General features: G+C 36.1%; 1 protein-coding gene across 1 annotated transcript; it reads left to right on the forward strand.

Moving 5' to 3' along the window:
• The first annotated feature begins 13,127 nt into the window (after positions 1-13,127).
• On the forward strand, positions 13,128-23,257 carry LOC121327752 (T-cell receptor-associated transmembrane adapter 1-like). Its single transcript, XM_041271936.1, has 6 exons — positions 13,128-13,289; positions 16,209-16,313; positions 16,700-16,736; positions 18,592-18,656; positions 20,617-20,693; positions 22,762-23,257. The coding sequence occupies exons 1-6, from the start codon at positions 13,283-13,285 to the stop codon at positions 22,999-23,001; spliced, it is 531 nt and encodes a 176-aa protein (XP_041127870.1). The 5' UTR covers positions 13,128-13,282; the 3' UTR covers positions 23,002-23,257.
• The last annotated feature ends 559 nt before the right edge of the window (positions 23,258-23,816 follow it).

Below are 23,816 nucleotides of genomic sequence, written 5' to 3' on the forward strand. Positions count from 1 at the left end.
CAATCAGATTAGACAGTCTAGCCACATTCTCCAGTGATTGGCTAGCCATCCTGTTGGGGGGGAGGGGGAAACACTAAACAAAAGTCTCAGCATTTCAATGCGTTTGTCTGGAGCACAATATCGTCTCAGGATATAGATACAACAGTAAAATACACAATACAAGAACTGGCAACCTATCTACTCAATGGGCCTTATTCTTCACTGTGATGTCATATTTAATTTAATGTAAAAAAAATAATGCTCTAAACACAAACCCTGTTTCCATTTATTCTTAAATTACACTTATTTTCATATTGCATGTTAAGAACTGTATAACTTCAATCAAGTGGGCATTTTCCACACAACCTAAAGTACTTTCAAATGACATTTCTTCATTTTTATATTCAATATTTGCAATCATTCTGAATGACTATTTGCTCAAATGTCTAAACAGTAAAAACGATCTAGTGATCTTCCCTTTTGGTTTCCTTTAGTTTTTCTAGGAATACACAGCTGTGCACTAGGTGGTGCTGGCGCTTACTGATCTATCCTACATTCAGTGTTGCCAACTTAGCGATTTTGTCAGTAGATCTAGCGACTTTTGCGTTTCCCCGCTGAGGAGGAATGCAGTGCAATCCTTGACCATGAGCTCTTTGTCTTGGTCGATGTTTGGCCATCAGATAATGTTCCTCAGTGCTGTTTAAGTTTAACCACCCCAAGGTGTTCTTCATGTGCCATTCTCAAGACCTGTGCTCGCAGAAGTGCTACAATCAGGGTGCGGTGACCCTTGGCGATACAGATGTCTATCCAGCAGAATAACTCTGCTCTCAGTCTGTAATAGGGCAAGAGCTCCCCTTCCACGCTGGATGGCCAATCACCTCTGATGAAGGTGCGGAGCATGGTAAACAGTGCATCGTCCTGGGAGCCTTTACACAGAAGTTCCATGGAAACAACCACAGACAGGGGTGCTTGAAGCAGCTGCACTAGGTCAGGTTCGGTGACTGTTACCTGCTGGACTGCTGACGGTGGAACGACTGCTCTTGACAGAAGATCAGAAACTGTTCTGTCGCCCTGGTGTGAATTCTAGAGTATAATTGTACTGGTTTAAGTGGTCAGCCCATCTCAGTAGCTGTAGTGGTTTATGTCCCGAGCCGCTAATGGACAAAAGTGCAGCGAGAGCTTGATGGTCAGTTTGCATTGTGAAGGCTCTGCCATAAAGGTAGAGATGCCAGTGCCCACATGCCCAAATGCAGGCTAATGCTTCCCTCTCACCCACCGAGTACTTTTGTTCAGCTGGCTTGAGAGAGCCTGATGCGAGCTGACGGCAAATCTGAAGTAGATGGGCATCATGTTGAGACCGGGTGGCTCCATGAACTACAATATCGTCCAAGTAGATGCACACCCCAGGTATGCCAGCTAGAAGAAGTGACATTATCTTCTGGAAGCAGCTGAGGGCGGAGCTGAGGCCAAAGGGCATGTGTTTATATCGAAAAACCCCCATATGTGTGACAAAGGCTGTTAGGTCTCGGCTGGCAGATGTCAGGGGCACTTGAAGATAGCCCTGCTTTAAATCCAGTTTGCTGAAAACAATGGAGCCATGGAAATGTGTGGTGAATTCTTCTGCGGTGGGCATGGGGTATTTATGTGGAATTATGACTTTTTTGACTGCAGTTCTCCAGATTTTTTGCGTGTGATGACCAGGTTCGAAATCCAAGGGGAGGCGTTGATGGATTCGATGATGTCTGAACTGAGGAGGTGCTGTAGTTCTGCTGTGACCTGATCGCGGAGGGACAGAAGCACTCTCCGCAGGGGTTGGATGACTGGGGTTACAGCCAGGTTGACTTTGGGCCAGGGTACAAAGTCAGTGATGCACCTCAAACCTGTAAACAATGCAAGGAATGTGTGGTGCCAGATGGCTGTGACATGCAGGACATCTGTGCCACAGGAATCAGACAGCCGAAAGTGTAGGCTTTGAAATAAGTCCAGCCCCATCAAATTGGCACCAGTAGCAGTGATGTAGAAAATTGAAGGAGCAGGGGTGTGGTTTTTTTACTATACAGACAGGTAGACAGTGCCCAGCACGGTGATTGGGGCGTGACCATAACCAGAGAAAGTCACTGAAGTCTGCTGTAGGGGAATGTGTGAAAAAAAAAAATCATCATAAGTTGTCTTATTTATGAGCGAGACCTTGGCGCCAGTATCAACCAGCAGCGGAATCAAAATGTCATTCACATGGCAACCCCAGATTTTAAAGGAAGTGGCTGACTGCGACTCCGAGTTGATTGGTACTGGTGATGAAGTTGCAGTGTCGGATGCGGTAGCAGGTGAAGTGGGTGCTGAGTGGCACCACCGGGCAAAGTGGTTCAATCTTTGGCAATTCCTACAGCGCTGGCCAGTTGCTGGACACTCAAGAGAACGAGTAGAATGCCTGAGTGACCCACAATTAGTGCGCTGCCTGGGACGTGATGGAGAACTATTTTGCACTTTTTGGTGGTGAACTAAACAAAATGCACGATATTCACGATATGTACAGTAGTTATAACATGCAGGGCCTTAGCCCTGCCACTACGGGTAACAATTCTGGGGCTTCCTGCCTACAAGAGCAGGGGACCACTTTTATTCAGCTGTTGATGTGACTGCAGTCATGGATGGGGCAATCGTTATTCATGTTCCTTTTACTGATTTCCTTTATGTTATCTTCCTTAGGCCAAAATGCTGTAGTATAGTGTGTCCAGAAATAAGTGGTTGTGAGAACCGCTTTAAAAAAATGTACAGAAACAGTTGAATGAAGTATATAGTTTGTATGTGATGATTTTTCAAGGTTGTTACTGCATGACTATATATGTTACAGTAAAAGTCAGAATTGGTCCATTTTAAGTTCTACCGGTAAATGTCAACATTTACCAAATAAAGGTGCTAAATGTCAGAAATTATGAAAAAACAAATAGCTTTTCAGGTATTTACTTGTTAATTTTATGATTTACCATAGCGTATTGATAAAAGTTCAAAATTATAAAGAAATGCATTGCTTTTTTGATATTTACCAGTTAATGTTATGATTTACCGAAGCTTATTGGTAAGTGCAGGAATATCATCAAAAAATGTATTTATTCCTCCATATAAATGGTCAATTAACACAATTATATATATATATATATATATATATATATATATATATATATATATATATATATATATATATATATATATATACACATTTTCCACTAACAAAATGATGTCAACAATATATGTATTTATGCATACAAATGTTCCATTATCAAAAACCATTAATGTCAAACAATATATCTATTTCTGCACATACATACAAAGTAATCATTAATGAGCTTACAGTAATGCACAATTGAGCAATTTAAATAGGTTTAGCATGGTACTGAACAATATTACAATCCACTTACATAGAACAACCAACACTCTGGTAGATTTGCGTATAAAACAATGGTGCTCAAGGATTGTACTCCAAATACATAGTAGTTTGATGAAAAATAATATTCTGTTAAATGCAAATTAAATAATTTCAACAGAAAATCACACTTTGGTAATGACACAAAACACAACAAATACAGGTACTACATAGATATATTTATTTATTACAGCATGGTAGACTCTTGTGGCACTTGAAGGTACACAGGACACCTGCAACATTACAATGCGCGAAAGCGAGTTATTCGGTCATTAGTTCTACACTCAACATGATTATGTAATCATTTAACCACTAGATGGAGATAAAGAACAAATTATGTTAGAAATTCTAACGTAGACATTTTTTAATTTATGCTTTTTAGTTTAGTGTATGCTTTTTTGTTTTTGAATCTAAATCACACTTTGTTTTTAAAAGTCATGGAGTACAATAGGGCTCTTCAATGATTGGTCATTATATTAATCCTTTAATCATATGTATAAACCTCAAGATTTGTACTTTGACACTTACTGGTATGTATAGTACATTCTGTATTTAAAATAAATGCTGTGTTTTGGTGATGGTATAAACTAGTATAAGATTACAGATTTTGTTTCATGCACAACAGTGAATGAACTATTGTCTGACTATTATCAGTCATATCAGCCTGTAGTTTTATTATAGAATAGTATATTTTATCTAGAATAGTGCCAGATATAGAAAATTATATATTCCATGTCCATCAAAATATCCCCCAATTTTACAATATATAGCATTTGTAAAGTTTTACACAACATTCAGACCACTCTCAAGACACTGCTTCCCTTTCAAGTACGAAATGTAACCATTGCTGAATGGGAGATCAATTAAGTAATCAATATTTATTTTATATAGCGCCTTTCATAGCAGACCACCATTACAAAGCGCATTACTGTATATATCTCTTTTAAAGCCCCAATTACTTGAGCGCTTATGTCAAAGCTGGTTTGTTTGAGCCCTGTCTATGTCAGGCGTTGCCTCCGCCCCCCCAGGAGAGCTCAACTACTGTCAAGCAGGGATCAGGGCCATTGTTTCAGCCTGCCTGAGAAAGGAGTGAGCTCTCTTTTCAGTCAAGACTACAGTAATAAGTCGATCATTCATTTTCTCAATTCTGAAATAATTTAACAATAAGTGCATAGTTTTATCTTAGCCTAGTTGTGATTAAGTCCCACCGTGGTATTGTGTGCTGTGAGAAGCAGGCGACTCTTCCCCTGGGATTCAGTCCCTTTCCTGCAGTTACATTTTCACACTCTCTCCCTGCTGCTCGGCTTTTCAAGAGTCGATATTATTTCTTGCTACTGCCTTGGCTCATGGAAGATGTTCCCGCTGCTATATGCCAATGTTTAGCCCCCTGGTTCTCCCGGATTTGTTTGCATGCTATGCAATCATCCTGGGCGCCTCTGTCGACTGTCGATAAACATATCCTTTAGAGAAACCGGATAGTTTAAAAAATTAGCTAGATTTCATAGATTAAGCTAATTGAAGACAGTTTGGTTTTAATATTAAGTGAAGCAGTCAGATGGCAGGGAAGTTATAAAGTGTACCCTACATTTTATGATAACTTGAAAGATGATTGCACCGTATTGTTTTAGGGAACTGACACCTTTGGCTAAACATCCTTTCCCACAGTTTTAAATTCAAAGGAAATAGGCAAAAGGCTTATTCCATCTTTCTTATATCTTCCTCCCTTTTCAACTTTAGTTTTATTGTCTTTTGAGCGAAACACCTTAGTTGCATTAATTTAGAAAAGTGAGATCCTCGTGGTCAATGATATTATTTAAGCGATAGAGCCCGTCGATGCAGGCTCTACCATGTGGTAGATGACCACAACTGGAGTTATGCATCCCGAGTAGACAAGGGCGCTAACGAAAGTCAAGGTCATCTACCACACGGTAAAGCCTGCATCAAGAGGACGCTACTGCTATTAGAACACTATTTTTTTATTTTCTCTTTCAAAAAAACAACAACCTTAAAACCTATATTTACCTTGAACTTCTGATATTTCGCTAGGTAACATTCCGCTGAGGAAAATAGTCCCTAATTAGAAATGAAAAAGGACATACACGTAGAGAAAATATTATTATTATTATTATTATTATTATTATTATTATTATTATTATTATTATTATTAATATATCTAAATATATCTCTTTCTTATTATAAGAATATAAATATATTTATTTGGACATGTACAATTGTTAAATAGTCCGTGTAGTAACGAGTCTGAAACTTGTTGTTGGAGGCGGGGTCTCATTCAACCAGGCAGGGAGTGGATTGGCTGGTGCTTGGATTGGACCAATCTGAATTCCCTGTTGATTTGCTGTCCATTAGCTGCGAATTGAGCCTTCATTACAGTTTCCTATCAGACATGGTTTCCCTTGTCTTTAGACCAGCGTCAGAAAGTATGTTTAAGTAGCTTTTTATGTTATCAGATTAGTTGTAGATTAGATTGTTAAAGGAAAAAGCCTGTATTTGTGCTCTGATTGATTTTAAAATATAATTCACAGTTAAGCACTTCAACATTCCAGCGGGCATCTTATCAAAAAAGAAGCCCGCTAGATCTGGAAGCTGATTGGCTGTTTGCATGCAATCATTTTCTAATGGTTGATAGTAGGATTGTAAAACTTGCATCAGTATGTAATTGTTTCTTCTGATGTTAAGGAATAAGGGGTGATGTCATATGAGAAGCTATATTAATCCCAATATTGTATTGTCTTGTTGATTCTGTTATGACTTGTGCTTAAGGAAAATAGAATACCCAGATGCTGTACTGTATTGAATAAAATATATTTGTTGAAATCCAAAAGATATCCTTGTTGAAATCTACAAGTTTGTAATCACAATAATTTTCAACTCACAGATGCATAGAGGAAAAAAGAACATTAACAAATGTGTTTCTTTTAATTTCTTATTAATAAAACAGGGCCTTGCCAAAAGTTCAGGATGCTGACAATGTCAGGTCAGGCAAATGGTTCACTACGCTGTTGTTGTTGTTTCTGTATCTCTAATAAGTTCCCAGTTGAGACTATGGTTCTGAATGATCAGTGCATGCTTTCTTGCATGTTAAAGGGAAGTGATTCACTTCCAATCAACAAGTGTAGATTGTACTGCAGATTGCCCCGCTACAATAAACACTTTATTTCTATAAGACATGGGGCTGGACGGAGAAATGTAACTTATTTGATGGTTAAAAGACAAAAAGAAACCTCAAACCACAATGGTCTGAAATGGCCCCTTGAAAGCATTGCAAAATAGTTGCTAATCTCATTTTCAAGTAAATCTTGAGTGTTAAAGTGGAGATCAACATACCCTGCTGCACTGGCTCCCATGTGAATGTGCAGTACTGTCTGTTTAAAGAGGGGCGAGGCCTACACAGTAAGAAACAGCTTGAATTGTCTTCATAAATACAATACAGTTTCAATATTCACAGACTATTCATAAAAACAAGACTTTAAAAATTAGAGGGAGTCATGGTGTTTGAGACTGCCACCTGCTGAAAGCCAAGGGAAGTACAACAGGTATCAATATGTTTACTTTTTAAATTTAAAGGGTTCATTAATTTGTTCACAATTGTGCGCAACAGACACTAAAGGGCTTTACGCTTTGTAAATGAATGTGTTTAATAAAGTGTGTTTATAATAATATTCTCCATATTAAGTAAAAATGGGCAATGTTATTGCAAACATTCTGTACCCCCAAGGTAGGGTTCAATTGCTTCTCAAATACTTTAGTATGCAGGATATATAGTAAAGCAATGTTCGTGGGGAGGTCTATTGTCAATGTAGTTTCTCAAGTGTTTATTTCACACCAGTTTTTCAGTGTGTTACATAAAAGCAAACCCCCTTGACGTTGTTTCCTTTTTTGGTAAATGTGGCTGCACTCAACGGAAAAAACAGTAGTACATTCAATAAGGCACTATCAGCATAAGATGATAAGTAAAAATAAACCCTTGTGTTGAAATATTTATCAAATATAACATGCTAAACTATCAGAAATCAACCACACCTGGTGAGCACAATGCTTTCTACTGCTGCTGCTTTTTTTTCATTAAAAAGAAAAAAGATAAAAAGCAAGAATAAGTGCTTCCTGTTCTAGTTTTTATCGGAAATGGAAATATATTTCTTGTTATAGTCCAGACAAACCACCAATAACTAAGCACAAAAAGTAAGCCCAACTACTTTTGACCTTTTGTTTCAGGCAGTAGTCTAGTTTCTGCTTATTCAGTGTAAGTGTTCTTTGTCTGAAAGAATAATCTTTTTGGTTGCTTTCACTATTATGAAACTTAACAAAGGGATTTTTCTTTGTTGCAGGAAGTGGAGAATCAGATTGTTTAAAATGTTTATTTTGATGCTTGTATTCACTCATAACAGTTATTGCAGTCAAATAAAGAAATACACAGTATAAGAAAAAACAACCCAAATAAGAATTAAACGTTATGCTTATACCAATGATAAAGTAAAACTCATGGTTCACTTTATTTTATCTTAAATATATTTAACATTTTAGTTGTTTGACCCTTCAGGGCATTGTTTTCCAGTCCTAAAACAACCCCAGAATTTGACAACTGCTTTACTTACACTTTCTCAGGGCTGTTGTATGAGCTTATGGAATCAAACATACTCAGTATTATGCATTATGCAGTGATACACAGATCAGTGAACAAATTGCTTAAACCCCAAGACAAGAGCCCCTCAAAGAGTAGACGGGGCTGGCAAAGTTGAAGGGTTCCACTGTCCCATGACATACTTAAAGGAAGCCTAAAGTCAGATAAGGGCAGGCAGGGTTATAGTATAACGATACAAAAATATTAGAGAAAAATAACCCAGAACCAATGGCAATGGGAATGTAGAAAAGCAATTCCATACCTCCATCTGGTTTCTCTGCTGTTTTGGGGTGGGTCCGCATCATCTCCGGCGACATCTCAAAGGGCCCGAGAAGCAGTGCGGACAGGGCAACCGGAGCGCAGGCTGGTCCTTCTGACTGCAGCCAACTACTCTGTGCCTATCTTGCCTTGACTCAGCAGAACCACTGACATCCCACTCCTAACACCTAGTGTAACAGGGTGACATGTTACATGTATGGGTCGTGTCTGAATAATACTGAATCAGATACAAAGCAGTGGGTGTTGACATGCCACACAGGCATGCAGATTTAATACAACACAGGCCCGACACTTGGGTACCAACAAAGGTATTACAAGAGCCGGATTTAATTAAAAAAAAAAAAAAGCAAAGCTAAAAATAAAAAGTTGCCACACAAGGTGAGCACTAGTCCCACTGAAAGGAATGTCCCGCTCCAGAAACCTACTACCCTATGAAACTTCTCTGTACTTTTTGGGATCAAAATCCCCTAAACTGACCTAGTGAAGTCCTGGCATCCTCCAGTCGACTCTGGCCTCTTCCTGATGGCCTGGCTGGGCCATGCCTTCATGAGCAGTCTTGGAGTATAATGGTTCAGTAGTAGTTGCTGCGGAGCAGATGCGCTCAGTCCTGGAACAGGTGGTTGTGCTGGCAGTGCAGGTGCTCCAGGCTGTAGTGCTGGTTGGTAGCTCAATCCAGACCTCCTGTTCAATTGGTTGCTTAGCAACATGCCTCCTGTAGCGCATCCAAGCTGCTTCCATAAAAGCACACATGCACTCCAGAACCAGGGACAGGGTCTTCCCATCACACCCCTCTGAACTGTATTTATTAGGTAGTTTTGTAGACCCCCTAATGCTTACAAAGATACCCAAGCCATATTGTTAATAGTTTGAAAGATAAAGCAAAACTATTATGTTTTACAGATATGATTAATCTATAAAACCTTGTTTTATTTCATTTTAGGAAATTAGTTTATTTAAGTTCTAATATGAACTGCTTTCCTGGTCCAGAGCAAGAAACATAGCAAAAATGGAAAGATATTTTTTTTGCTTTTTGGGGTTTTTTTTAAATAAAGATCATTTTCCAATAAAAATAAGTGGAGAGAAGGCTTTCTTTCATTTAGTAAAAGCATTAAGCGTTATGATATTAATTATCTAATTATGGCATTACTATATTAAAAGCATAACAAAGTGTAAAAAAGCATAGTGAAAGCAGAGTAAATGCATTGTGAAACTGCAAAATTACTGTGCACATTTTTTGTGGTATACTTTTATGTGTAATTCAGAAACGTTCATGTTGTGCCCTACAGTTCATGTAGAGCTACCTACTGCATGCACATGACATGTCCCTTACTATAGTATAGATTTACTACTATACTTAATTGCCAGCACAGACAGTTCCTGACAGTTTAAATAAAATTACAATAAAAACAAATCATAAATCTGTTTAATTTTCATTTGTGTGGCTCAAAATACAGGTCTTTATTCTTTGCTAAAGCTTACCAGTGATAGATGTGAGCAATGTTGATACATATCAGAGGATATAATTAAACGCACATCAATGGAAAATATTACGGCTATCTAAGTACGTATGTCCCTGTAAAGCAACAATAACGAAAATAGCCACCAAGACTACTTAAATGTGAAAGACAGTGTGCTTTACATCTGCATGTTTAATTATTTTAACTACTGTGCCTACAAAAAAAATATATATTTGTATCAGATTTGGTCGACTCAAGGGACTTTTTTGAACAAGGACCAGGGGTCAAAAGGGGCATTCAGAACAGAAAATAGAAGGCACTTTTTTACAGAGAATTGTGAGGGTCTGGAACCAACGCCCCAGTAAAGTTGTTGAAGCTGACACCCAGGGATCCTTCAAGAAGCTGCTTAATGAGATTCTGGGATCAATAAGCTACTAACAACCAAAGGAGAAAGATTAACCGAATGGCCTCCTGTTGTTTGTAAACTTTCTTATGTTCTTTTTTATGGTCCCTGTGGCACAATATAGTTCTTCTGATTTAGAGGTGAAAGAAGGATATCTGTAGCTTTTGGTAGAGCAAAACAAATGTGTGTGTGTGTGTGTGTGTGTGTGTGTATAGATATATATAAAACACATGAAACTTTTGTATTTGATATCTGAAACTGAAAGTATTTTCAAACTGTAAATTTCAGATAATGAATAAATCATTTAGCTGACTGACCACTACTAAACTAGATTAATGAGTGGGGATGGTAAGGTAATTGTGGCATGTTACAGGTAATGAATGTGTATGGAGTCCCTTGGGTTAGTTCATGGAGTTCTTTCGGGGAACCCCCAATTGTTGACATATACTTGACCACATGTGTTGCAATTCTCATTATCCCCTGACTTCACAGAATTGGAGGTATAACTGGGCTATAAAACCTGAAATTCTGAGGAGTCGATCCAGTATTAAAACATTTTCTTTGCATTTATTCAAATCCAACAGCAGAACAACTGGGGCGACCCACTCAGCTCTGTTCGGGTGATCGGTTGTTATTCACAATTGGCCATTGAGACCGCGGGAACCAATGAAATACAAGAAGCTTGATAACATGCAAACTCAAGATGTGCAACATAATTGGTGTGTGTATTGTTCACGCATTAAATTTAAATATCATACGTAATTCATATATTTTAATGAGGAAATTAAAGACTATTCTAATCTCTCAGTAGAACCCCCCCCACACACACACACCCACACCTTCCTGTGTGGGAGGGCACCTTTGGTGGTCCCAGCGGTGGCATGGCCTGCACAGCAGCCATGCTAGCAATACTCTGTTGGGCTAAACAGATATCAGGGAGAGGAAACGAATGTAAGACCCCACTAGGAACCAAATACTGTAGAGACTGTGAGAATGGTGGAAGTGACAGGTGTGCTGGAGTGGTTGGTGGGGGGGGAGTGAGCGCATACGGGTGGTCAGAGAAACAGCGGAGTTGAGAGGTTGAATAAGATGCTGGATATCGGTAGGTTGGAGAAGCAACCAGGAGAAACAAAGATCAGGTAAACAAAGATCAGATTTATTTTTTTAGTTGAAGAACATCCAGAAGGAGGAACGTGGTCACCATTCGGTAAATTCAGCAAAGCATCGTGGTTCAGGCAGGGAACCCACTTTTAAGCTAGATTAAAATCATAACCATCAAGCATAGTAGGCACCACATTAGTCATTCAATAACCATGTCCAGTGATCAGCTAGAAAGGGCTTTATATGTTACATCAATGCATTTGTCCCGGTTGTGCATCAGAGTTGCCTCCTGTTTTTCTGCTTCATCTAAGCTTAGATTCTAAGGGGAGAGCAGCTACCCAGCTGCCCATGGCTTCCCTACAGTCAGCCTCTCCACTAACAGCAAACTGTGCCTAAAATTATGGGCAGATTTACCTCGAAGGCTAGACCAAAGGCCAAAGATGTAATGAAAATATGTATAACTTAGTATTTGTTGTCTATGCTTTAATAAATATTGTTCTTTCTAGCACATGAGTTTTCCTGGCTGAATTCAGATTCAGCATTTGAGAATTCAGATTCCAAAGAGAAAGAAAGTGTGGCGAGTGAGTAGCAGTTTTTTTTAAATGTAAAATTGATAATGTTAGATTGAGTTGGAGTCTGCAGGGCTGTGGGTAGATTTGTCAGCTGTGTAGAGATAACATAAACATATATATATATATATATATATATATATATATATACATACAGGCACCTCCAAAATTATTGGCACCCTTGATAAAGATGAGCAAAAAAGGCTGTATAAAATAAACAACACAGGTAATGAGCTATATTGTAATTTTCCAACATGTGGAATATATTGTACTTTATTAATGAGTTAAGGGAATCAACCAAAATTACACATTTCTCAAATTATAAAATTGGTTCCAAAAAAATTAAGTGTCACAATTGTTGGCACCCTCCCCTTGCTAGGATAACGGCATTGAGCCCTTTTCTATAATTTTTTATGAGATTGGAGAACACATTGGAAGGGATCTTAGACCATTCCTCCATTCAGAATCTTTCCAGATCCTTGATCTCCTTCGGTCTGCGCTTATGGGCTGCCCTATTCAATTCCAACCACAGGTTGTCAATGGGATTCTAGTCCAGAGACTGAGCTAGCCATAGCAAAATGCTGATTTTGTGGTCAATTAACCATTTCTTTGTGGGTTTTGATGTGTGCTTGGGGTCATTGTCTTGCTGGAAGATCCACTTGTGGCCAAGTTTCAGCCTCCTGGCAGAGGCAACCAGGTTTTTGGTTAAAATGTCCTGGTACTTGGTGGAGTTCATAATGCTGTCGCCAAAAGCTTTGTATAACCTAGAATTTTAGGATTGAGAATTAAAAAAAAAAAAATCCAAAACACACTATTTGAACATAATTTAGATATTTTATTTAACATCACGTAATCAAAGAAACTACAAAATGATAATTGCAAAAGCCTACCTGAAGCCATAATAGTAATACAGTATTTCATGTTAGATTTCGAAATGTCACTTTTTTTATTTTTTTTTTATCAGTTTTCCGTTAAGCATATGGAAAACTACAAAGCAGTGTGTAATTCAATATGTTAAAGTAGCATTATTCTACAAGTTTCACTCGACTTTATGAAGCAAAGTGATTTAATTCTATAGGGCGATGCAACACTTGTCAGTGCGGTACACCAATGTATTGAATTGCACTAGATTAGTATTAATTGTTCTACGTTCGCTGCACTATAAACACCACAACCAAGCTTCTTCAGCTTTGTGTTTGATAAAAACTAAAATCGTTGGTTGTTTAGCTTTTTTCAGCTGCACAACACAGTTGAATACATACTGCACAGAAGACTGCAAAGAGAGACATCTCACCACATTTCCTGTTTGTAACAGAAAAAAGGCAGTGAAGGAATACAAATAGACAGAACAGGTATTGACGAGCAATATCACTGAGAAGAACACACATTTTTAGTTCTGATAAGAAAGGCTTTTCTTTTTTTTTGCCATCTACAATGTCAGGTAAATATAATTAATTTGTACGTTGCAGTTTTTTGTTGTAAAATGAATAATTTCAACTGTTTTTATTTTTGGGTAACAGAAATATACAATTCAGATGTTCTGCTGTGCGCTGATGTAAACTGTTGATTGTTCATCGTTCTTATTACTTTATTTTGGTTGTCATTTTTAACTTGGGTTCCAATAATGCCCATTATCTTCGATACATTAAGTTAAGTGTACATTTGTAAATATAAATAATAACGCTAATGTAATTATGCAGACATCTCATGTTTAAAATACATTACGGCAAACTAGTAGGAGTACACAGATAACTTATTTTTACTTAAGGTAGTGATTTGTTATTTATGAAGAAATGGGTACTCTAGTGTATTGTTATACAGCCCAACAACTTTGACTTCCACTTTTGATGAAATAGTGATTGTTTTAAAAGGGCTCCTCAAATCTATTTTAAAAGAGAGTTTTTGCAATTAAGAATAGGCTTGCTGGTACTCTACCAATAAAGTGTAATGAATAGGACTCACATTACAACTGTACATGGCCTTTTTGGGGGAAGTTTCCAACAGCGCCCAAACACAAAAGTGCTTCTTTGGGGATGACCAAATCCCATTTTCTTTCTCTGTGCCACAATGCACATTGATAAAACTGGCCAGCCTTAATGTCCGAATTCAAATTTTCTTTACTAGCACTGCATTGAATACCGCGGTCAAAAAAAAAACGTAATTTAATGAAACACATTATATGAATTATTGTAGGACAATATAAATATAAGCATAACATTTTTTTCATCAAGTAGGCAGATTTTGTACAGTGCAAACTCTAGTCCATGAAATGGAAAATATGCGTTTCAACATTTTCAATCTTCATAAGGCCTTTAACCTTTAAAAAGCAAAAGTGAATTGCACATTCTTTGTGTGCCATGATTTTTTCAGCCGAAATACAGAAAGACTTAAACATACATTCAGTTACTAAAAAAAAAAAAATATATATATATATATATATATATATATATATATATATATATATATATATATATATATATAATCTTAAATTTGTAAAGGAAATTTCAAATCTGACATGTTACATTTTTAGGTCACGTATTTATTGGCTTTGATTTAAAGAGTAAACATTATTTGATTTAAACATTAATTAATATTTCATTTATCTTTTCCATCGTTGGGGGGAACAAAAAAAAAAAACCCCCCGTGGGTTTATTTTATGTTAAACTTGACTAAAAAGGCCTGGATTTATTTTGTATTTCTCTGGGGTGGGGTTACCACATTGAATTATGAGTAATATGAACTGCGAGCCATATCTTCATTTCAATGTATGTTTAGCTGGCAAGATACCTATTTCTCTGATTTCTTTAAGATTAGCAAAACTAGTGCTGGATGCTGTTTGTTTGCAAATGTTGGTAACGTTAACATTTAACCTTTCGCTGCTGTGGCAAGGCACAATATCCATGTAACGTTTGATTTTCACTTTGATTTCATTTCAAGTGCTCTGAAGAATATGGCCAAGTTATTTTTAGATATACCAAACGTGATCATACTTTAGGTTCTCTAAAATTCCACTTTTTAATGACATTTCATCCCCAGTTGTGTACCATTGATCCATTAGAAGTCAACCTCAGTTAATGACATTCAGAAATGGAGCCCTATTGCTTTTAACCACCCTTGTCTGTTCATTATGAATTCATGTTAGCTTTGTGGTAGTGTGATATATCATGTAATTATGTTTATACTAATTCCAATGTACTAATGAATAACTAGTTACTGTGTAGTTACATTGTTATGTAACTCACACTCATATTTTACTTCTATAAGACAATCTTACATCTACAACAACATCAGCGTTGCCTTTATGTAGCGCATTTCAGTAGAAGTGCAGAGGTCATATCAAAACTATTAACAGAAATGTTTGATATAAATATTAGTATTACATTACTAAAAAACAACACAAATTGTTAACCAGCTAGATAAAAGTCTAATACCCTGCCTCTGGACAATATATAAACAATGCATTTAAAATAATAATAATAATAATAATAATAATAATAATAATAATAATAATAACACCGTGTAACAATTTACAGTATAATCATAAATCTCGAAAAACTACTCACTTCTAAACATTTTGTAGTCATTTTTGTATTACTTTAGTATAAATACATGTTAATTTGGATTCATATGTTGTTTTTTTCTGACTTTATGTGAACAAAAAGACACACATTTGCCCGTTTTCCCATTGGAAATAGTGATATTTTGAAATATCACTGTCCTGGTCACAAAAGCAAAGTTTGTGGGGAATAATAGCCATTTTCTATACTTTTGAGGCATAAGCAATTAGGAAATAACACTTACTACCCAGGAACAAAAAGTTGTGTTACATAGTGTAATAATAATAATAATAATAATAATAATAATAATAATAATAATAATAATAATAATAATAATAATAATGTGATTAAGGTGGTAGGGAATTCCAAAGGCCAGGTGTGATCCTGAACCTGGGAAGTCACCACAAGCTTGCATTGTGTAAGCGCAAGGTATAGTCACTGGCACTATAGACACAGCAATTTGCTGATGCTGTTCAGTTGGTTAAGTTATTGCAAACTTAAAACCGAGGCTCTCAATTTATTATTATTTTTTTTTATAGGGACCCTTAACTGAAAACAGAAAAAGTACATTCGCAAACAAGAAAGAAAATCTGTACTCCATTGTAGAGGTTTTTTCTGTAATTGCTGTATATCCCAAGGCCCACAATATTTACTGTATATGTTGTTTTAGAAAGAGAAGTTTCTAGAATTTATTTTGCACTCTTCAGAGACACCCAGGAATCCAGTTTGAGAACCGCTGACTTAAAAGCTACTAGAATAATTTAATTAAATATATTAATTTTAACTTTTTTTTTTTTTTTCAGGTAACACCTGTGCCACTCCTTGGGTAATTGTTTGTCTCACGGTTATAGCTTTGATCATATCCTTATGTATTCATATCCTTACCTACCATACAAGACGGAAAAAAGGTGAGGACTTTTTGTATAGCTGAAAATTACAGCATTTTATTAATGTACAATATAAAAATAAATGTAGTGATGGTGTCACTATAAACATATTTTTTACCTCATGAAACTAAATAAAAAGGAAATCATGAATAAGAAAATATCCTTTTGTTAAATATTAAAATAAACATGACATTTAGTACAATTTTCAGAAATGTTATTACTGTAACCGGATATATGACGAGTGTACTGTACTATTCAAACATTATTTTATTTTGGTACCTATGTCAACGCAGTTAAAGTCAAAATTTTCAATAATGTTGGTATACCTCAAGAAAATAAACACGACATACAGCCCTATTGTGCAATTTTCTTTTACAATAACTTATCCTTTTTTCTTAACATTGCAGAAAAAAAGCCAATAACATACAGAGATTATGAACCAAGGTATGGCATGTTATATACTTTCAACATAGATTCATCATTATTTTACTTTTTTACTGTTCAAAATTGTAAGTTTCACCGGGCTTTAATTCCACACATTCACATGTGGGAATCCTAATTTACAATACAAAAATCACACGCTTCACATTTGAACATACTTCCATTATTATTATTATTATTATTATTATTATTATTAATCACTTAGCAGATCCTTTTATCCAAAGCGACGCACATAGACGAGGAGGTGAACTATGTACCACAACTGTTGCTGCAGAGTCACTTACAAGAGGACCTCGGTTTTACGTCTCATCCAAAATATCTTTTATATTTCTCAAGAATGTTTTTTTTTTTAAATCAGATTTAGCCCTATATTAAAAGTTCCATTCAAGTCGTAGAAATCAAGGTTTAACCCTAAAATCATTATTATTATTATATTATTATTATTATTATTATTATTATATTATTACTAGCTCATTCAGAAAGGCCTATGATAGAATAGGAACGAGATAAGGTTTGCCGCATTCCATGCTAACTCTATAAAAGAACACCTGTTGCCAGTCATTTAAAGCCGTGTACTGTTATCATTCAGGAATAGCCTTGCAAATGATTGAATAGCCACTATAATATGTAAACTTTGACTTAATGGGTTAATCTTACAGTAGTTTCCATTTAGAATATTTAAATTGGCTGACAGAGCTTTTTAATATTTATAAGAATAACTTGAAAATTACATTTGGCTCTGCCAGATCACAGTACCTCCATATGATGTTAAATGCTTTCTTCTGTTGAGCGATAGGCAGGGAGTGCCAGTTCTACACTCAGAGGCTTGGAGTGAACCGGTAACCTTGTTCCCATAGCGAACACCTTAACTAGTGCACACAAGTATCACACAGAACCATCTTTAAAGTGAGATGGCTCCAGGGAAGACTGACTGAGAAGCTTGTCGGTGATTTTCATTGAGAATTGTCTTTTTTTTTTTTTTTTTAAAAATGGTGTTGAATTACAATTGATAGAATAAAACTTGGTATTGACAACATAAAAACAACGGTGATGTATTGCCTCCATGATGGTCTTAAAGAAATGGATGCGATAGCTTTTTTCATTTTCACGTTTTGGGAAATGTTACATTTTGCTTTTTAGTCACAAAATATATGCTTTCAGAATACGTAAGAATAAATAATGGATACTCCAAGAACGTTCATGGAGTCCTGCGATTATTCCACGAATGAGGAAGGACTGTTAACTGAAGCTTCCTGATGAGAGTATTCTGTTTATACAACAAGAGTTTTATATAAATCGAACATTCTTTTTGTTTAATCCAACACTTTAGAATTTGTCCCTAGAGGAAGCTCTTCATCTGCTTAGAAATACGCCGTACTTTGGAAAAGTTAGATACATTTTAAAATGAACCACAAAAATCACGCTGTAGTGTTGAATGCAAAAATTGTATTAAATGGATAAAAATAATAAATAAAAAATTGAAAAAAGTCTGGTACATTTTGGAGGCTATTCGACTAGTTAGTGAAGGTTTCTAAATGCAAAATGATATTTGTGTGTAGTTGTGTCCCATACATGATAAAATATTAAACGAAGGGTGTTACTTTATAAGGCATCGTTGATATGCTCCACTGGTGTTTCTTCATGCTTTAAGTATAGACATAAGCTATTCTGCTTTGCTTTGCGAGTTATAACAGTACGTCACTGCCGCAAGTTTAGCAGAATGTACTCAAAGTGACAAAGTAGAACGGAGGGGGTGAAACTATATTTTGTAATGTAAATCTTTGTTTTATGAAAAGCAATATTTGATGATCTGGTAAAATAAATCTCTCAATCTAACATATCTCAATACTTTTTGCAGCTTTTTGGAGCCAGAGTATATTGATGATAACCCCATTTATGGGAATATTAATCCTGAAGTTGTAGGTAAGAGTACTATAATTATATATATACTAACATTTAAATATTGGTTACTTTTGATAACATAGTGCAGGACTGTTTAAAGTGTGTTTCTTGAGTTATATACAGTAAAACCTGTCTAATCCAACCCCTCTATAAACCGGCATTCTGTATAATTCAGCATGATTTTTGGGTCCCAACCAAATCCCTTTGAAATAAATGGAGCAATCTCCTCTACAATCTGGCAAAATTATGTTTATCAAAAAAAAAAAAAAAGAGTTTACCAAAATACAAACAAAAGAGCTACTGTAGGTGAAAAATGCAAAATGGCAAAGCAAACCATTTCAGACATTCTGACAATAGAATAGGCCTACTTCTAGCAACACGGAGAAAACCTGACAGCCAGCAGAAAGTGTCTGAATCCTGCATGCATGCACACTACAAACTAGAACACCTTTCTATGGGAATGGTACAAACACAGGCTTGTGCTAATAACAGGTACAGATTTTGCAGAGGCATTAGTGTGTTATACTGTGTATGAGCAGTAATAAACACTGAGAGAGTTTAGTCATTTTACCTTTTTTTAGGTACTGTATTAGATTTTTTGTTTTTTACAGTAATCCAGCACAGTCCCAAATGATGCCGGATTGGACAGGTTTTACTGTTCCATGGGTTCCACAATATGGGTCTTTTGATTTAGAGGTGAAACATCCCTCAAGGCTGGTAATGGGTTTTAATAGAGTTCAAGGACAATTTGTTGTTTTTGGTAGAAGTAAAAACAGACAGAAAACAGCACAAATAGACATGTTTAATGAATGCAGAAATTGGAAGTGTCTGTAGACTACCTTGTGTATTTTTGTATTTAAATATCATTGCTACTATTAACTGCATTCAGATTTTTTCATTTAAGTAAACTAAATATATTTCAGATGACTGCTTTTTCCCCAGTTACTGACATTTTGTTGTGACTCTCTTAGAACTGACTGGTTAATGGTATCATGGCTCTTTTGCCAAATTGTTGGGACAGCTCTGGTGCTCTATTCCATATAGTGAGATCGTAAGTGCAAATACGATAGCGCTTTCTACCACCAGGGATTATGAATCAGTTACAACCTGCTCCTAGATTTCAGTCAAATCATAATTTGTGTCTGATTCAATACGACAGGTAGGCCAGCTAAAGCAATCCCATCATACGTACCATATATCTGAAAATACATTAACCACGCAACACAAGGAAAACGTGTGCTTAGAGTGGTCTTGGAAATCACTTTTGTGTAATCGTGCAAGAGACATCCCAGTTTCGAACTAACCTGTAGGGTGCTGTATGTGTAATTACAACTTCCCATGTAATTCACATGTCTTACAGCGCAGTTCCAACACAGTATTGTGTTAAATTTGTTGAGCAAGGCTACTTTAATATTTAACTATATAGTTATTAAATCTGTTAGAACATACAAGACATTTAAATGTATAATGAGACTTAATGATGAACAGAAATTGTGGATAGTGTCAGGAGAAAAAGCAGACATGAAAATAGCAATGAAATGTACCCAAACAGCAAAAAAAGAAAGCATTATATTATCTTTCAGATACTGCTAGAAGCAGAAATTAATAAAGGACAAGGACAATACTGTATCAGCCACAATAACAGTCTCTGCATATACCTAAACATACAGCATGACTTAGAGCAGAGGGAAATGACTGATCTACCTGTGTGGTATTTATAGGACAGGTAATATGAGAGGTAACATGAGCAAGTAGCGTGATCCACTTGATGCGGAAACTTTACCTCTATCTTCTATTCTGCTCCCAGCCTCATACGCGACATTGTATTGGTAAAGTATATAGAAACGAGACCCTGGCATCCACAACAGGTTTGCTACATCTCTTTTACAGTCACACATGTCTTCATTGCTTAGATACATTATGCATTTTGCATTCAAGTTTTACTGAAAATGTTAAAGTGTGTTTGCATTTTTCATTTAAGAAGTTGAAGAAGTTCCCGAAGTTTGTTATGAACAAATGAACATAAAAGCTCCAGTGCGAGTTCAAAGAGAACGAAAGGTACCTTTTATTTGTATATATTCATTTTCAATTTTAAATCTTCAGTTAGTACCACAACAATTATAAAGAGGACACAAAACAAACATACAGCTGCACAGAATTGCACAGAATTGTCATGAATTTCCAGGGGCTCAAACTACAGAAGCAAATAAAGTTTCTGTATTTTTTTATCATTTTATTTACAAATTGTTGGGGATTTCCTTTCCCAAAGGCCACTGCACACCATATCACTTTATCCTAATTTAATGTATAAATGATTGTACCTACAATACCAAGTGTTGCTGACCAGATCTTGAATTGTGTTTGGTACAATGAATGGGTGTTGTAGCTTTTCTTCATACAAAAATACTTTTGTTTATTATTATTTCAAATTTGGTCAGATCTTAATTGATAATAAAGAATTGTTTGGTCTTTAGTTAGAGTAGGTTACGTCACACTCATCCTCTTCACTGCTGAAGTCTCATGAACATATAGTACAGCTTTCAGCCTTATTGCCTTGCAAAAACAACTTGGTTTTTGTTACATTTCTGCAGGTTCAAAGCATAAGAAAGTGATTTACTCACCCTTTTTAGTTATGCCATATTTTGGCCCCTCACTTCCTATATCATGAGGAATATGTGCGCTATTTCACATCCTCGCAATGGAAAGGCAATTTTGAGTTTCTAAACTGCATGTAAACCATGTCTAAGAGACTGCAAATTTGCCAATAAATGGTGTTTTATTGTACAGTCACGTTTATCTTCAATTATGCTTTTGATCACTACTGACCTTGTCTGGATTTGAAGGACTTAGGATGAACGGTTTCTGTTCAGGTATTCTAATTTTAGATCAATGATATTTAGATGAAATTAACCCCTAAAATAATTCATTTTGAGACATCAACACTGGAATTCCCACATTAGAGAACAGGATTTTTATTGCATAGGCCCAATCTTCACTACCCTGATAAGACCACTGAACACAAACATGTTACAAAGTTATTAGCACCTCATAATCAGGGTCACTAAAAGCTAGTTTTTGAAATGCTTGATCTGACAGGCCTTGACTTGTAACCACAAACCACAAAGGTCTAAATTTGTATACATCTGCAGTGGAGTGCTAGATGGTTTTAAAAATAGATTTGACATCCTTCGTGTATCCACGACGATTAAACCCTTCAGCACAGTGTGTGTGTGTGTGAGAGTGAGACGGGTCTATGACAATCTATAACCAACAATTCATCACCAGCTGTTCATCATCAGGTACAACTTATCACGGAGGGTACGTTATCATATCACAGCTGTTTAAAATGCTACAGGTGAAAATGGCCGGTGCAGCTCTTGAAGGTAGTTTGAAATTTCGGCACTTCTAGTGTTAAAATAAAGGTTTGAAAAGCAAACTTGTTATTTTTGTTTTGTTTTTTTTGCTTGTTTGTTTGTTAGTTGGGTGATCACAAACTAGTAAAAGTTAGTACATTATGGGTTTTATTTATGTAATTTGTAAGTGAATACATACTGTATCTGTTATTTATGATTTATGATAGGTCTATTTGTTTTTAGTACAGCTTTTATGATATATTGTGGCCACTGTGTTGTATGTAATCTGTGCGCTGCCATTGCTGGCAGCGTCACATGAGCTGTTCAGTGTGTTGACATGTAAATAAATCCTGTTCGTCTGCAGGGCGTATCAACTTCAATCTCCATCTTGATCTCCTGTCTGTCACTCAGCAACAAATGCACGCACCCACACGGCAGACAGCTACCCTGTCCAAGCATTAATACCCTGTATCTTTCTAAAAAATTTAGGGGAGCTCCCTAATACAAGCCAAATCTCAAAGCAATAATTGTGTGAACACAGTAATTTTTACAGCTGTCTGTAATGGAATATAAAACAGGATTCATTTATCTTTGAAACTTGGTTTCAAGTAAAGTCTGGACAGACAAATTGATTCTATAATGGTCTATCACCTGTATACCCTGCAATAATCCTATAAAAGAAATTTGTCTCTGTGGATTGAGATTACATGAAGTTTTTAGCTGGTAATTGTAACCCTCTAATGCTAACAAATGTCAATTGTTTGTGCCTGCAGGCAGCAGCTGAACACAAGATGTGCTATGCATCTCTTGAGTTATCAGCACAGAAGAAGCAAGGAAAGCGTGGAAAAAAGAATTCACTGGACTTTGTGGATACAGACATGGAGAGGAACATGCCTTCTAGAACAAACAGCATGTACCTGAACAGCCAGCAGCTGGCAGATGGAAATGGGGATGAAGCCATTCACGAGGATCCCTCTTTGCTTTTGAGCATGATTAATACAAATAGGTACTAGGCAACAGAAAACCTCTTTCTTTAACTCCTCACAGCTTTCATACTTTTATTAAATTTAAAATGTTCTGTACTTTCCCTACAAGTTTAGAATTTGTATTGCACTTCTTGTAAGTAGCAGGGTTCCAAAAAACATAACGTTAAACGTCCCCACGTTACAATTGTTAAATAACATACCTCAGTTTTCTTCTCATCGTAATATTGTGACCATTTGTTACTTATAACTTTTTAAAATCTGTTTCAATTCTCTTTTAAAAATGTCCACTCTAGTGCACTGATAGCGTAAGGATTATTGCTCACATTGTCAAATGGGTAAAACAGCAATAACGATCCAGGATGTGGTATGGAACAGAAGCCGGAGCACTTATGTTTTATTTATTTTTTGTTCTTTAAATCACTTTTCCTGCAGTCATTCAGAGCAGTGGTACGCAGTGTGGGAGGGAGCGCAACTATGACTAAAGGGGCAGTAGTGCAAAAAAACCCAATATTTTTAAATAAACAAACAAATAAATAAATAAATAAAATGACAGCTAAGTAGTCCAAGTTCTTACCTTTCAAATGAGCCATTGACGATCACTCTAGGACTTGTAGAACCAGAGAAATCGAGTGGCAAGAGTCAGTGAAACTGCAGCGAACAGAGCTGAAATGGCGGCTTCCACATATGGGGTGCCAAGTGTGAAAAAAAATAATTAAAGACTAATATTTTTTTTAACTGATTTATTTGTTAGAAATGTTGTTAGCTAAATGTTGACTTGCCAAGTGTAAAAAAAATTAAAATTCACCGATTTATTTGTTAGAAACTAAGATTTATAGACTGAT

This window comes from Polyodon spathula, chromosome 15 (assembly GCF_017654505.1).
Source record: "Polyodon spathula isolate WHYD16114869_AA chromosome 15, ASM1765450v1, whole genome shotgun sequence".
Lineage (NCBI taxonomy): Eukaryota > Metazoa > Chordata > Actinopteri > Acipenseriformes > Polyodontidae > Polyodon > Polyodon spathula.

What these genes read in the sequence shown, in the direction of transcription:
- LOC121327752 (XM_041271936.1), top strand. An exon ending in CCATACAAGACGGAAAAAAG is followed by an intron (nt 16,314 to 16,699) that starts GTGAGGACTTTT and finishes TTAACATTGCAG; the next exon opens with AAAAAAAGCCAATAACATAC. An exon ending in TATTAATCCTGAAGTTGTAG is followed by an intron (nt 18,657 to 20,616) that starts GTAAGAGTACTA and finishes TTTTCATTTAAG; the next exon opens with AAGTTGAAGAAGTTCCCGAA.